This window comes from Rhinolophus hipposideros, assembly GCF_964194185.1.
Source record: "Rhinolophus hipposideros genome assembly, chromosome: 1".
In the NCBI taxonomy this organism is placed as follows: Eukaryota; Metazoa; Chordata; class Mammalia; order Chiroptera; family Rhinolophidae; genus Rhinolophus; species Rhinolophus hipposideros.
In genome coordinates, this window is record NC_138047.1 from 60,352,482 (window position 1) to 60,369,861 (window position 17,380).

A 17,380-nucleotide genomic window follows, 5' to 3' on the forward strand; every position below is an offset into this window, starting at 1 on the left:
GATGCATCTGGAGACTGGTAGCTAAACCTCTCTTAGCCACTTTGGACTTAAGAAAAAAAATGGACACATGAACAGGTTTTTAGAACCTAAGGTCTTCATAAATGGAGTGAGTTTCATATCATGCTGTATGTGAGGTGAATTATACAAATATTTATTGCATACCTCCTCTTGATAGACACTTTCCCATAAATTAACTAATCTTTTCATCCAATAATTTGGTAAGGTAAATATCACCACTTTGGAAATAGAATCTCAGAGAATAGCAAAGGCAGGATCTTTTAATTTCAGGACTGCATTTTATTGTACCTCTCCATAGCTGCCTCATTGTGTTGACTGAATGAATAAATAAATAACCCAACTCCAGCATAGATTATAATGCTGCCTAAGCTTCACACAGTTAAAAAAATGGCTTCCTTTCTGAATGCATATCTGTTACTTTATATAATGTCATCAGAGCGTATGATGTACACAGTGGTCCCCCACTTATCCGTGTGGCATGTGTTCCAAGACACGGGTGCTTGAAACAGCAGATAGTACCAAATCCTATATATATATATATACTATGTTTTTTCCTATGTATACATACTCATAATGAAGTTTAATTTATAAATTAGGCACAGTAAGAGATTAACAGCAATATCTAATAATAGAATAGAATAATTATAACAATAAAAGAAGGGCTACATGAACATAAGCACTGTGATAGTCAGTCAAATAACTCGGACAGCTGCTAAGTGACTGAGTCGGGGCAGGGAGCATATGCAGCGTGGAGACACTGGGCAAAGGAACAACTCCCAGGCCGACAGAGCAGGATGGGGAGAGATCACACTACTCAGAACTGTGCACAATTTAAAACCTATGAATCGCTTATTTCTGGAATTTTCCATTTACTATTTCCATACCAGGATTGACTATGGGTAACTGAAGCCACAGAAAGTGAAACAGTGGATAATTGGGAACTACATACATATGTATATATACATACATACATACATACATATGTATATATATACATATATAACCACCAATGTTATATCCCGCTGTTGTGTGTCTTTTCTGACTTTCAAAATACCTCCAGGAACATAGAAGGGGCATGGGGCATCAAGAAGCACTTTGTGGGGTGGTTTCAGTGAGTTCATAAGAAAGCCAAACAGCATGCTCCAAGAAGGGTTACTTTTCAATATGCATTCTTGATGCAAGTTACAAAATTCTTGTAGTGCAGCCTCGTGGTTAAGGGTCCTTCCTTGTCTCTGGACGTCCTTTCTACTGATACAGAATAGAGAAAATGGCTGAGAATTCTACCCAGGTTAGCTCAGCAAGGGTTTAATTTCCTTAGCACTCATGTGTAAATTGTGCCAATAACAAAACCTCGTATCTCTCACCCTAATCACTCCATGATGCATTCAATAGGATAGGAATTTGAATAAATTACGTCAAAGGAAAAGCTCCTGCAGCCTGCATATGACTAATCTAAATATTTATTTTGAGTAATGGAACAGCTATCAAGAAATTCATTACTTAAGACAATATTTTCACTTCAGCTGTCAACTGACAAGGGGGTCTCCATAATACATTGTCATCAGCAGTTTGCATCAGTAAAAGAGAAAATATACTTGAATTTCACAAATGTGTATGAATCACAATCTTTCCATTTTGAAAAGGGACACAGCCTCATTCAAAATTTTTACAAAATAGCTGTCATCTGTCATAGGGACATTAACCTTGCAAATCATTCAAGGCAAGAACTATATGTTGGATAGTAAGTAATGGATCTGTTTCCAGTCAACCAGCCTACTTCTTATTTTAAATATATGCATTTGTGGCTTCAGATTCCTCTTATTTAAACAATTTGTCCTATACTAATCTTCTAGTTTAGTAGTAGCTAGAAAAATCTAGAGAGCCGCTGGAGTAGTAGCTGGAGAGTGAAGCAAACCAGAACAAAAATGACCATTATTACCTAGGGAGTAATATATCCCAGGTCGAAGCACTGGGGAGAATAAGAACGAGAAATACGTAACATGCATTATGTCTTAATTTGCCTGTTTATATACCCAATTCATTTGTCACTGTTCTACACTGTTGTTCCATGAGCAGCAGGAGGATTCTGAGCAGGAAAGTAGGCTTTGTCATCTCACTTTGTCAGATCTTTCTCTTCAACCAAAAAGGAATAGGAGATGAAGAGATGATATCTTTGTCCGTGTCCAGTGGTACATTTGGAGTTGCGAGGACAATAACTGTACGCTTCCTTTAAAAGGCCGAAAACATAATGATACATGTTTAGCCTTGCTAGCAACCAAAGAGTTGCAAATTCATTATTACAATGAGTATCAAAAGTTGAGAGTTTTACATATTGACTCAGCAATTCTGATTTTAGCCAAAGGAAAGTATCATATCTATGATCAAAGATTTATGTACAAAGTTGTTCATCATAGCATTGTTATAATGATTTTTTTTAGAAGGGGTGAAAATCCTCCCATGTTCATCAGAAATAATTATGATACATCCTCACAATGAAATATTAAGCAGGCATTAAAACTGGAAAGATTTGACAGTACTCTGTTAAGTGAAAATGGCAGATTATAAAATATGATAAAATATTCTGCTTCTACTTGGGATGTAGAAAGTAAAAAAAGAATGTTGTTCTTATCTGAACAATGAGATAAAGCTGGACAACATACAAAATAATAACTTTTCTTGAACTCTTCAGAGAGTTGAGGTCACAGAGCAACTAAGCAAATTGAATTCTAAAGACTGATAAATTCATCTGTGAACTTTTGGCAAAGCATAAGAGAAAGAGGTGGTCACCATAAAAGTAGATAAGAAGAAACTGAAAAAATCCTTAAAGGCCAAGTGTGGGCTAGTGTGTAAATATGGAACAGCTTAGAGCCTCAGACGCGAGGGAGTTTGCACACATCCATTTTTATAGATCTGCACTGGGTATTCACAGGAAAGGTTAGGGCAAAGGAAGAGACTAAAGAGATTCCCCTCTACACTGCATAGACATGCAGGACATAACCAGCTACTGCTGGGAGACAAGCAAAACGCCTTGCCTCCTTCCCCAGGGCCTTTTCTTGCAAAGCAAAATTCTTCAGCTGCTAGGGGAAAGCAAAAACCAACTTTTGCCTCTAAAACCAGGCAAAAGTCCATTGCTTCTGGGAGAAGACTAGAAGTAAAACCTACTTGTCTCTGAAGGAGGGGTAGAGAATTCTCACTTCTAGACACAGGTAAAGAGTCATTGATGCTGAGGAAAGGGTAGAAGCAAAAACCTTCTCCCCCACGGCTCGTGCTCAGGATTCTGCAGAGCTCCAAAGCAGAGGTCTCCTATCTCTTGGGGAAAGGTGGGAATACTCAGAAAGCCTTAATTCCAAGGCTCAGGTATATAGGGTTTGCCTGAGATGGATACAGAACCAGGACAACAACAAAAAAACCCAAACCCTTCCAACAAGCTATAGAAACCCCTGCCACACCCCACCTTGTGAGATAACGAAAGATCTATTCTATGGTGCAGGTGTACAGAGACAGCTGAAAACTGAGAGTAAAACATTAATACTCAGATATTCCCTTTGGCACCCCAGGCTCCACTCTAAGCACATGGTAACAGCAGCCATCCACTGAGGTCTATGGTGCACTAAAGGTAACCACAGCAACAACAAAACCAAAATCCGTCTCAACTCCTGATTCACTGACTCTACTTCTACCCTCCGCCATTCACTCACACACACTAATGGCCTGAAAGAAGAATAGATGTGCCCATTCTCAAGCATGCATGATATTTGCCTTAAGCTCTCTGTTCTTCTAGACATGTTCAGCATATAATGAAAAATTATGAATCACACAAAAATTCAAGAAAAAAATTGTGAAGGGATAAAGTAGTTAATAGAACCAGACTCAAGGATGATCCAGATATTGCAACTATCAGGGACTTTAACTATAATTAACATGTTAAAAGGAAAGGTGGGCAACATGCATGACAGATCGGAGCTTTCAGGAGAGAGTGAGAAAGTATTAAAAGTGTCAAATGCAAATGCTATACATGAAAAACAGTATCAGAGATGAAAAATTCCTTTGATGGGCTCATCAGCAGACTAGATATAGCTGAGAATTAGTAAACTTGAAAATATGTCAATATAAATTATTCAAACTGAAATATAAAGATAAAAAGGAATGAATTAAACAGAACAGCATCTCCAAGAGCTGTGGAACAATATTAAATGGCATGATATATATGTCATTAGAATCCCAGAAGAAGAAGAGAGAGAAAAAACAGGCCAAAAATAATTTGAAGGCCTAATGACCAAGAATTTTCCAAAATTAAGGAAAGACAAATCACAGATCCAAGAACCCCAAAGAATCTCAAGCAGGATAAGTCCCACCCATCAAAAAAACAAACCTAGACACATCAGAGTCAAACTGCTGAAAACCAAAGATAAAGAAAAAAATACTGAAGGCAGTGAGAAAAAAGAAACATGCAGAGATAAGAACCAGAGCAGACTTCTTAGAAACTATGCAAGACATAAGACAAAGAATTGACATCTTATAATACTGAACGAAAAATACCTACCAAACTAGAATTTTATGTCCAGTAAAAAATAACTTTCAAAAATGAAGGAAAAATAAAGACCTTTAGACATACAAAACTGAGAATTTATTGGCAATAGACCTGTGCTACAAGAAATGTTAACAAAATTTCTTCAGGCAGAAGGATGATATCAAATGGAAATTAGAATACACACACAAAATGAAGAAGCTGGAAATAAAATGATGAAGGAAAATATTAAATATATTTTTCTTATTTTAATCACTGTTAAATAATACATAGCGTATAAATAATTTTTTTTGTAAAAAGAAAGCATAACATGATTTATTAAAAAAACCTTTAGAAGGAATCAGTGAAATTTTAACTGATTTTTTTCTAAGTGGAAGGATTACAAATTATTTAACTTTAATCTTTATAAAGTTTATTTGCATTTTCTAAATTTCCTGCATTTATTACACTTTGTACTAAAAACAGAATTGTATTCTTATGCTCTGCTTAAATACTTTTAAAAGATAATGTACAGATTTCAAGAGCTCTGTGGTTAGAGAAATTTTATAAGGTAATTGTTGGAAGGAGTAATAACAGAAAATTAATTTTCTATTATGAAAAGCTTTCTCTGCGTTTTTTGCCCTACTATGTGATAAAGAAGAGACAATGGAAAGATGAAAAGTAAGTGCCCTTTCTCTGATGCATAAGCCAATGGCAACTTCTTTGAGAATAAATAAGGATTAACCAGAAGCCTCTTATAAGTGTTATTAATGTTCTCACTACTAGCTGAAGCCTTGGAGCTAGAGCCATACACATGTCTTGAAGAACTGTTTATTCCAAGAAAATATTAGAAGCTCTACATGGTCTAGAAAGAGAGCCAGGAATTGACAATATCTAAATATTAGTGATAATGACATCTGCTTGTACCAAAATGTCTTTTATAAAATCTATCACTTTGACATCTATATATAATTTAAAATTTACATTAAAACAAGCTAAGATTTTATCTCAGCTTTGGTAGTCAAGTAATATGTTACTAGAGAAAGAATAACTTAGTACAAACATATGCTGTTCTTTTTTGAAATGGTTAATCGAGGTCATGGGGAGCCAGAGTATTTAGATTGAAGTCTAGAATCCAGGTACCACCATCTACATGACAGAGTTATTGAAAGGATCAGAAATAATGTGTGTACAGACACAATGTAAGTACATAGCAGGCAGTTAATAAATGGCAGCTATTATTGGCTACTGAAGTGTATCAGAGATGCATGACGATGCCTTTATTGCCATCAACAATGAAGCTAAGAAAACACTTTACAAACTGCAGTTCCAGAATCCATTGACCTGCTGATTAATATGCCTAATATGCCAGTGAGTGAAGTATTCAAGTTCCAGACATTTGAGAAACTGTCTCTTCATCCTGCCAGGGGAATTTCATACGTACAAAGGGATGGTCAATGTGGGGAAAGAAAATTACTGCTAATGCAGCTGGTGTAGTTTACACACACACACACACACACACACACACACACACACACACACACACACACACACACACACACACAGACAGGTTCTTCCAAAGTTCTGCTAGGAAAAGTACCCACATACAAAGGCAAAAAAATGACATTTTGACTTGGGGGTTTTTAAAAAGTCAAAATAAGCTGTTGAATTTTATCCCACACTGGTTTCTCCCCTGCCCTATATTTTAAGCCACGAACGTAGGGAAATCTGGGTGTTGATGCTGCAACCTCAATATTGAATCATCTCTGGATTGTACTCCAGAGTATAATGCAGTTGTTTGGCTATAGCAGTCAGTCTCTTTAGAAAGGCCAAAGGTTTAATACGAGTAGTTACAGGACTTTTAACAAAAAGAGATCCATTGACTTTTAACAAAAGAGATCTTTAAACATAGCTCACACCTCGTTAGTTGAGTTTTATCATGTCCTTGGAACTCAGAAATTCACAATTTTAATTTCTGGGAACTGCCACTGGATGCAGGGGAAATTATTTTTGTTTTTAAAGTATTTCATTCTCAAAATGTTTATGGAACCAGGATGAAATGCAACAGTTTGAGGTGAGGGCAGAATGGGAGAGAAGATTCCAGGGCTCAAGCTGTTAGCCAGAGGTAGACTGCCCCTCAAACATGGAAGGTAAGATTCAAAGAGAGGGAACATTTACACACACTGGGAACTTATGAAAAAGCAAATCAGAGCAAGACGATGAAGTGAGAAGAGAATACAAGACAAAACAACCCTCATCTCCCCGTCTACATACATATACATACATACATACATAAATTCATAAATAAATAAAAGAGTCTGCCTGAGCACTAGCTAAATGGCCTATGTTCTCTAATAAAGCTGGGTGAGAGGAAGAATATCATGGCATTGAGAACACGGTGTGACAGATGAGGGAAAATGTCCCCGTGCAGAGAAGGACACAAAGGGAGGAACAAAGCCCTTTGGCAGGAGAACAGAGTGTGGGGACAGAAAGAGGCAAATAGGCAAGGGAGAGTGAACCAAAATCAGATTTCTGAGGCAGGGACTGAGTAACAGAAGAGACGGAATGGGGAGCAGCAAAGGTGTCTGTGGGGATAGGCCCCGGCAGGCAGGGGACAGATGTGGGGTAGGGCTCCCTTCCTCACATTCCCAAACCCAAACTAGAGCTCCAGAAAGAAAGAACAAGTACCTCCAGAATCTGGTTCTCTTATTCAATGTCCAATCCCCAGCACCAAGAACAATGTCTGGTATATAGTGGGTGCTCAAAATACAAGGGTTGTATGAAAAGTGTATGAAAAGTGCAAAAAATATTAGGAAGCTGAGTCCCCTGAGAAATACCATGTGCCTCGTGGCTTCCATTATTCAGGTATGAGTTGGCAGAAAGGATACCAAAGAGCTGGGCTCTGCTTACAGTATGGCTGGGCGATGCTCACCTTGGGGCCAGTTAGGTTTTGCTGTTGCAGGACCATCGAGGATCCAAGTGAAACAGGCAGTGGTCAGACAAAGAGTAACTGATGAGCAACGGAGTGGCACAGGGTCGTCATGCTTAAAAGGCTCTGCGTCCATGTCTGTCTCCAAATCTCTCCAAATCTTAGATGTTTGAATGTCTCATCATCTAGGGCCTCTCCTTTGGGGATTGTTTCTATAGCATTTTCCACAAACTACAACTAACCCACCAAGGCCTGTCATGAGCTCAGACATTCAAGGCCACTAATATCTAGACAATAATTGTTCTGTTAACAGAACAATTGGGAAAGCCCCAAGGAAAATGGACTCATCACAGAGAGACACCCCAAGAGCCCAACATAGAAGACTGATCCAAGAGATTGGGCCAAGAGATGGAGTCAGGCTGATTGTGGATCTCCAGATGATTCATCCTACTCCCTAGGGGATCTCCCAAGTGGAAGACGAAGCTGGGGGTGGTGTGTAGAGAAATGAAGATGAGTCAATTATCTGACTGCTCAGCTCTGGCTATGTAGTGGTCACCAACAGAGAAATGGTGGTCACCTAGGGCTTAGACAGAGAAGAATGACACAAAGTCATAAAAATGAGGGTATCACTGAGAGATGTCATGCTCATTAAAAAAAAAAAAAAGACTAATGATAACAGATTGAGACAAAATAGGCCTCAGACAGATTCAAGTGTCTTCTTCCTGGAGTGGCAAGATTTGTACACTTTCATCTCTTTCCAGGGCACCAAAACAGAAACACTTCACTCTTCTGAATCTTTCCATCCATTTTCTCATAGTTTATCCCATCACCATGGTGATGAGGCCAGGACCTTGTGTTCGTGTTTCTGCATTAGACTAGCATCCTCCTCAATTACTTCAAAAATGCGTACTTCTTCTAAAGGAATTTCTTATCTAAGATAGGAATCAATGGGATAAGCAAAGCATTAGGAGAAACAGCCTCTGGATCTGGTCCTCATTCTGTCATCTCAGAAAAAGGATTTGAGATTGTAGTTTCTGTTCACTAAAGGGAGGCAGAGAGGATACTCACTTGCTTCACAAAAATGTTCTAAGACTGAGTAACGTGACAGCCAATCATTTTGCTCCAGGCAGAGCAATTAAGGAACTATGGCAGAGACTGCTAATTGCTTACCCCATATCTATTCACCCCTCCATCAATAGAAATAAAACCAGGATTTTACTCAAGGGTGAATATATTAACCAAGAAGACTACACTTCCCGGTTTCCCTTGAGTGCAGATACGGTCAATGGAGAGGTAAGTGGATAGGGTATGTGTGTCTTCTGGGAAAGCTTCCTGGAGGTGACTGACTCAACTGAGCGGTGTCCTTCCATCCTGATTCCCAACTTCCTTCTGGTTAGAGCACTAGTGGTCGCCTTGAACAATAAAGTGAAAGAATGACAGCCTCAAGCTAAGGATGGTGGAGCAGAAAGATAAAAGAATACTGTTTTCTATTGACTGTGTGTTGCCACCATAGCCCGGACCTCCACAATTCTTTTACATTAGTGAGAAATAAACTTTCATCTTGTTTAAGCCAAACACAATTGTAATTGATAGACCCACTGTCAACCTTCTGAGTAGCTCCCTTTTAGGTTCACCCCAACATTGGCAGGGCCCAGCCAAGAGCAGAGGTGGAGGCACCTACCCTGCGGCCGGCTTGCCCCCTTCTCTTCCCACCCCTAGCTCTGTCTGCTTTGTGTGGACATCTCAGCTCACACTTCTAAGCTCATCCACAGGCTCACACTGTTCCTTAGCCACTCTTCAGGACTAGGGTACACACAGTTTCCACCAGGAGCACAGAGCCCCAGACAGGCTGATGTAAGCTCTGAAGATGGGCTCAGAGCCATTGGGCAGAAAATTCCAGGATCCTAGGACTCCAAGGCATGGTCTGGAAGTGGGGGCAGGTTCCAGGTGGCATGTTCGTTTGCTCTGTGGTCTCCCTGTTGGGAGAAGCATGGCCTTTGATGGTACAGGACCTAGGGCAGGGGCCCAAGTTGCCAGGTTCTAAATGCAATACCACTAGCTTCCCTCCCCCTCACTTCCTAATCCTTCTCTTTTCTTCATTCACAACCTGACGGTAGAGCAAAACTTAAAGTAGTCCGGTTAACTATTGTTAAAACAGCCTTGGTAAGATTATCTCTTAGAGGAAAAGCCTGGGACTATAACTTGAACTGTGCTGTTTTCCTGTTACCTTAATGACACCATCTTCTCTCTTTGTGAGACTGTATAATGAAAAATTGATCAAGTCTGGCTCTCTGGCAAGCTTTTCTTTCGGTGAACTGTCATTGGGATGGCTAAGCAAGTTTATCCATCCACTGCAATATTAATGTTAGTGTACTGAACGAAGGAGGAGACTCTACGTCCTGGGTCTCCATCATTCACACATTTGCCTCTTTGAGGAAACTCTCCACCTGACACGTAGCTGGAACTGTTTATAAAAACAGTGCACCCTGGGAGGAAGTGGCACACCCCAGCCACCAAAACTGGAACAGGGAATGTTGCCCTCAGAGAATCTAGGGGAGCAGGTGGGAATTCTGCCCAAGAGAGGAACTCTATAAGATGTGCCACTGAGATGACACAGGACTGGGCCCCAAACAAGCTGGGTACCTTTGTCTGTCACCCTGGAAGCCCCGAACTTAGCCTAAGGTAGCGAGGACTGAGACATAATGTGGCAGTGCCACTGATGACGATCCACCCTCCAGCTCACACCCCTAAGTGCAAAGATTCATTCCTTGAGGAACCTGTTTCCTCTACATGGTCTGCCTGGAAGGACAGATAAAGCTGGCTTCACGGATGTGAAAATACCCAAACTGTTGCACCTTCTCTGTGTATCTTGGAAGCTGTTTTCCTTTACTTCAGTGATTTTAAGCCTTATTTTGGATTAAGGATCTCTATGTTCTCTAGGCTGAATAATTACCAAAGGACATGACTGCTCACCCCACTTCAGAGAACTGGTGTAGCCCCTTTCAAACTACAAGGCATAATCAAAAGAACATTGATCAGATAATGAATTAATAGGTACTTGATACAGACTGAATATTCATGTACCATCCCCCATCCCAAATTCCTATTTTGAAACCGAATCCCCAGTGCAATGGTGTTAGGATGTGCGGCCTTTGAGGGGGGATTAGGTCTGAGGGTAAAAGCCTCATGAATGGGATTAGTGACCTACAGACCCCAGAGAGCTTCCTTGCTCCTTCTGCCATGTGAGGACTCAGCAAGAAGATGGTCTATTGTCATGCGAGGTGTCATGAGGGGTCTCTGCTCCCGTTCCTGCACCAGAATGCAAGATACGGTGAGGCCAAAAAGGAACACCCACGGAGCCATAGGTAGGGGAGTCATACTACTATATTCTCACTGGGGGCTAGATTCACACGACGTACGACCTGCTGTCCGCTTTTCTGCCAACTGACCGACTCCCCTCGCTAGCTGCAATCCGCGTGCTAACTGCAATCCACGCTTGCTAGCTGAGCCACCATCTTCTTGCTAGCCCTATTTTTCTGCTAGAATAGCCACACCAGTTATATTAGTGGCCAATGGCTCACTGGTTACAGCTGACGGCCAACTAGCCACAGCTGATGGCCAGCCAATCACAGTTGATGGCCATTTACTGTGGCCATCAGGACTAGGCCACAGTAAATGGCCTAGAAGCACCTTTCTATGTGAGGCCGAGAGCCTGGAAACTGCTTTCTGGGGCTCTGTCCCCACATCTATGAACTAGGAAGAGAGCTATCACCAGACACCAAATTTACTGGTGTTTTGATCTTGGATGTCCAGCCTGTAAAACTATGAGAAATAAATATTTGTTGTGCAAGCCACCCAGTCAATGGTATTTTTGTTACAGCAGCCCAAACAGACTAAGTACTTCTATTCCCAACTTTCTATGTACATTTTTTTATTCGTTTTCTTATAGGAAACAATGGAAGGCATGGGCTAAAAGATTTGTAAGGTCCCTCCTAGCTCTAAAGTTCAATAGCTCTATGTAATACTATGAAATGAGAGATCTCTTAAATATCTTTTCCTCGACCCTCACCTAACTTCTTCTCATCTTTCCGGTCTTGGCTTAGAAGTTAGCTCCTTCCATAGGCCTTCTCTCACTCTCCCTAGCCTGCAGTGTTACCACATTTTTTAAGGAGGCCAAGGATCTTCTATTTTATTAATGAGAACTCAGCTGAGTATAATAGTCTGGGTTTCTCTGACCTTAAAACTGGAAGTTTCTTTCATCTTTCTCTTAAAAAATGTGGTAATCTGATTCCTTAGGTGTGTGCTCATGGTACATATGTCCAAAAACTATTTCTAAATGCAGGCAGAAGAACAAAGACGATTTCAGTATGTTCCCATGAGAACATCTTTCATCACCAGTCCAGTGACCAAAAGGGGTTGTAACTACCAGAAACCATCCACTCATATAATTATTTCATATATATCATTGAGCTCCTGCAAGGAATGAATGAGGAGGATACAACCTTAAAGATTGGTCTCTGTCCCCCCAGAATTTGCAGCCTAACAGGGAACCCACAAATTAATTTACAGACAATTATACCCTAGTAAAAGGAGTGCTATAACAGGGTAGTCCAGAGAGGGGTCTCCTAGCCCACACTGTAGGCTGCGGAGGGTGAGAGAAGGCCTATGGAAGGAGCTAACTTCTAAGCCAAGACCAGAAAGATGAAAAGAACTTTCAGTTTTAAGTTCAGAGAAACCCAGACTATTGTACTCAGCTGAGTTCTCATCAATAAAATAGAAGATACTTGGCCTTCTCATTTGAGCTCTTCAAATTAATATAAGGTCTAACTGTCCCAAAGCATTATTAATTGTATAGCAACATTATTTATATCACAAAGTTGGAAATGACATACATATCGAATCACAAAGTGATGGACAAATAAACTATGAAACTCAACCGTTAAACTGATGGAGCTTTGGACAATGTGCCTACAATATAATCTGAAGTTAAAAGGTGAGACATAAATTACATTTGCAGTATGACTGTCATCGTGTAAAATTCATCAAATACATGCATATACTATAGAACTATATACTACAGAATATTAGTAGTGGCTGTGCTTACGTGTTAGGAGTGTGAATGATTTTCTTTCTATGTTTCTGAATTTTATAGATTTTCTTTAATGACCTTTAATATTTAATTCTTGTGGAGAAAAGTCAAAATAAATAAATCATTTGATTGTTCATCGAAAACAACTTATTATTTTCTGCTATAAAACTTTTGGCTATTGATACTGAGTGTGTCCACCTGCAAGATCTGTATTGAGGACCAGAGAGAAGACCCTGTGGTACAATCAGTAGGAGCGGGGGATGGAAAAACATGGACAGCTCTGGAGTAGCAACTGCATGTGTAATAATAATAATCACTGACCTAAGCTCTTACTATGTGCTACGCATTTTTTCTTTATGTCCTCACAAAAACTGTAGGAGATAGGTATTACTATTACTTCCATTTTATAGTAGAAACTGAGCTTAGAGTGGTCACTTCTTTTGCTAGTACATGGAGGAGCCACAGAGTTTGATCCTGGTCAGCCTGTATCCATGGTCTACCATTTTCTCACTATGCCATACTACCCACTCCAATGTAAAAGGAAAGGCAGAGAGGAAAATGAGCATATTTCTAAGCCATACATTGTTTCATGCAAGGATCTCTTGCATCAGACAAAGCACAGCCTCCATTTCCATTTTTAGGAGATTCTATTTGGATAAGTCCTCAAATAAGTCCTGCTTGCCAGTGGAAATGGTCCCCAGTAACCACTCGTTCACCATATTATCTCAAGTCTCTAGCCAGAGGGTGATCTATAAATGTCCCTCTTTGGGACACCATCCTGAGTTTCGACTATAAAACATAAATCCATTGCTCTGGGGCAACAGGCTCACTTATAAATGAGCTTTTATGGTGGCCAACTTTGCAGACCCACACCAACACGGATACAGTCCATGTCTGCTTAATGCTTAGTTAAAAGGTGAACACTGGTTGCTGTCTACTTCCCAGCACAATTATAGGCAACCTTTCTCCATGTGCTTATTGAAAGTAGATTCACCCTGCAAATGACTGAATACGCCCTGCTGACACCATTAGTGCACAAGCACTTTGAGGCTCTCTGTTACATGGTCACATTTTCTCTGCGCAGAAACCTATTGGTGTAACACCTCTGGAAGTGAAGGGAGGGGAGACTTCACTGCAAGAGAATTCCAGGAGAACAGAGCCTGAAACCTGGAGAGAATCCAGTCCTGATGGAGTCAGGTGTATTGCTAAATACAGCCAATCCTTCCTGCCCTCCTCACCACCCCTGGGAAACACAAAGGGGGAGTGAGGAACTACAGAAACAGATTTCATGAAATTAGCTGTGCAGATTGGTCTGAAGGGAATGACATTGGGCTGAAAGGAAATCCACTTCAAATTAAAATTAAAACCAAATGTGTGAACAGGGAAAACTTAATGAGGAGAAGGAAATGAATAAACAGAGAGAAACCCTAATAAGAAGACAAAATCATCAGGATAAGTGCTGTGAGGAGAACTACTTGGGGATATTACTGTATCCCATGCGCTCTCTGTCTCTTGGTCCTGTCCCCTGAGGGACAACTCTGTGGTGTCCTTCCACTTACTTTCTCTGAAACCGGACCACAGGGTCATCCAGCAGATCAGTGAAGTCAAGCTTTTTCCCCTTCTCAATGACATCTTGATGCTTGCGAACAAACAGCCACCCGATGTGGGAAAAGAAGAAGCCTCGACGGGCATTGTGGGGATCAGCGTCAGTCTCGGAGTACTTGTGGTGGACGCGGTGGTCCCTGGCCCACTCGAAGATGTCGTTCTGTAGAGAGAATGCAGACCCTGAGTGAAGAGACAAAGCACCCTGGCACCTTCTTGAAAGCTTCTCAGCCGTCCCCTGCCCCCAACCCCCATCCTGACCACCCACTTTGCTCCCGTCCTCAACCTGCAACTTCTCAACCTCCAGCTTAATCCTAGGGGTTGGTCTGGGGTGATCTGCAACTAAACAAGAATAAATCCTCACTTAGTAGGGATCTTACCATGTGTTTGGGATATGACCACTGCAGGAAGTTCAGGCTTATTGAAGTGAACTGGAGGGGAAACCTGAAAGAAAGTTCTGGTGGAAGCTATTAAAGTCTCCAGGGCAATCATTAATGTCAAGAAAAGAGAGATCCAGTCTCAGGACAAGTCTTGGTTGTCAGAGGAGAGGAGCAACCTTGAGTATGAAAGGGGGTTGGTTTTGGCCTGGATCTCTCTGCCCTTCCTCCCCCTGTCCAATAGCCTCCATGTCCAACTTATGGAGATCAGGAAACCAGCAAGAACCCAAAGGGCTACTTCATCAAACCTCTGCAAAATACCGAGACACAAATACTACTTCTTGGGGACTGCTCTAATAGTGTGTCACAGAAAGGGAGTGGAGGCAACTTTGGCTTCTTGGGGAATCTGATATATTTGGCTATATCCACCATGTGAAGAAGCAGCAATGCCTGAATGGCAGGCAATACTGTTGGATATCAAGAGACTCTCCACCCAAGGAAGGAGAAGCATCAGAGTCCAGCAGATTCTGCGAAACCCATAGAAAGGGTAGGGCTCAGGCACACAGGGGGAACACATCCTGTTGACCCTCTCATGATGGGAGACATGGGAGGGTGTCAGGGGGGTGGAGGTCCTGGATAAGCTATCAGAGGGCAAAAACCAATGGCATTTAGGCTGCTATTATTTTTTTAAATATTTTCTATGACACAGTATTCTTTTTTTTTTTTTAAACAGGACTTTATTGGGGAACAGTGTGTACTTCCAGGACTTTTTTCCAAGTCAAGTTGTTGTCCTTTCAGTCTTAGTTGTGGAGGGCGCAGCTCAGCTCCAGGTCCAGTTGCCATTGTTAGTTGCAGGGGGCACAGCCCACCATCCCTTGCAGGACTCGAGGAATCGAACTGGCAACCTTGTCGTTGAGAGGATGCACTCCAACCAACTGAGCCATCCAGGAGCTCAGTGGTAGCTCAGCTCAAGGTGCCGTGTTCAATCTTAGTTGCAGGGGGCAGAGGCCACGTCCCTTGTGGGACTCGAGGAATTGAACTGGCAACCTTGTGGTTGAGAGCCCACTGTAGGCTGCTATTATTAATGAAACCTTATCTATACCCGTGGGCCAGTGATACCTATAGACTTTCAATTTATGCTCAGTTTTCTATCGGATAATATTTTTAAAACATTGAGAAGACAAATCAAGTTTGAAGTAATGTCTGTGATAAGAAAATTAACCTGAAAATAAAAATAAATTTATATAGTGTATAAGCCCGTTTCTTTAAAAAAAATGGCAATAGTTTTTTATACCATACTATTCAGTACTTAGTCATGTTTTTTTTAGGAATCTTCCATTTCACATATATTGGCTTCATCCTGCTGATGAGAAGACAGGAGACTGTTTCATTATCAAAATTCTAATAGTTCTTTTAATCAAAAAAGGGTTCATTGAGGTTTTGGTTTCTCTGGCTCACCCCATGCTACTGAAAGGCTACACAAACTTGTTCATCTATAGAACCACTGAAAACTTTCAAAATTTGCTTAACCCCTGGTTAATGGGACAGAGAGGTGGGAGGTAGGAAGACCCCAAGAAGTACATGCTCAAGTTGAATGTAAAGAGAGAAAAGAGGTTCTTAGCAGTCTGTGTAAGGCAAACATTATAGCTTGGCTTACCATAAGAAAGAAATCTTTAGATTTTACCAGTGTATTTAAACACAGTAGTTGGAAAAAGTGAAAGAATTTATTATTTGTAATCACAGAATCTGGAGTTGGGAAGGAATTTCAAATGTCAGACAATACCATTGCCGGCTAGAATAATTTACTCCTTTTGCATTAGTTTACTGCTTTTATTGCAATGCTCATCTGAACATACAAAGAAAGGGGAAGACTCTTTCCCCAGTTCACAGAAGGGGAAATTAAAGGCTTAGAAGACATTTACTCAAGTTTATCTAAGTCAAAACAGTAATGGAACAAAGATGGCTCAACTTTGGTTCTTAGTCCACACTCTTTTCAATGAGAGAGTTACCTTATTCTCCATTTTGGGGGGAGGGGAGGGGAGTTCTTCTATAAAGAACTCTCATTTTTCTTGTTAAAAGATTGACTCCTCAATTTATCACAGTACAATTTTATAAGAACTCTAAGTAAAGAATTCCAAAGAACTGGAAACATTATTCTCACAAAATTAAGCATAACACAACAACAAAAGAATGATGATGAAGACAAGTTGGAAGAGACATATTTGTTTTAATTCCTCTTACCTAGATACCTTCCTGACAAAAGCCACTTTGACTGCAACAGTGGAACGAAGCAAGGGTTTTGGCCACATTCCAAATGATTGAGCACACAATCGAGCCAAAAATACTTGAAGATGTATTTCTTTTAATCCTTTGTTATTGTTTTGTTTTTAACTCTAAAGCTGAGTCCAGTGAAAAAGTGACTCAAAGAACAAGATGTAAGTCAACAATAGGGCAGAAAGGGAACAAGATTCGTAGGCTCACTCAGGGGTCTTTTTCTTTCTACTTACCTGCATTTTGCTTCTGTCCTAGAGTGATTGAGCGTGGGCGCCAACCTGTGAATAGCATTTGTATTTGATGAATAGCTGTGGGTGCCTAGGGTGTGTTTGGTGCAGTCAACATGTATGAAAGGGAAAGCTGAGGGCTGATGAGAAGGGAGAGATGGCTACGCAAACCTCTCTGCAGAGGTGGGGAGTGAGAGGAAACATCCTGTACCCACTGCCATAGCGCCGGCAATGTACTGGTAATCTCTCCTCCTCCCTGTGTGTACATAGTGCTGTTTACTCTTGTCTGAAACTATTTGCAGCACTCCATCATCCTTGCTTCACAGAAATGGGAAAAAAAATGAGGCACAGAGAGAT

At 40.8% G+C, this 17,380-nt stretch overlaps 1 protein-coding gene across 1 annotated transcript in view; it reads right to left on the reverse strand.

Annotated features, from left to right (window-relative positions):
• Nucleotides 1-17,380, reverse strand: part of SCD5 (stearoyl-CoA desaturase 5) — a 146,081-nt gene that overhangs the window by 25,848 nt on the left and 102,853 nt on the right. Inside the window, 1 exon segment of the mRNA XM_081057488.1 lies at nt 14,103-14,308. Coding sequence (XP_080913614.1) covers nt 14,103-14,308 — 206 coding nt within the window.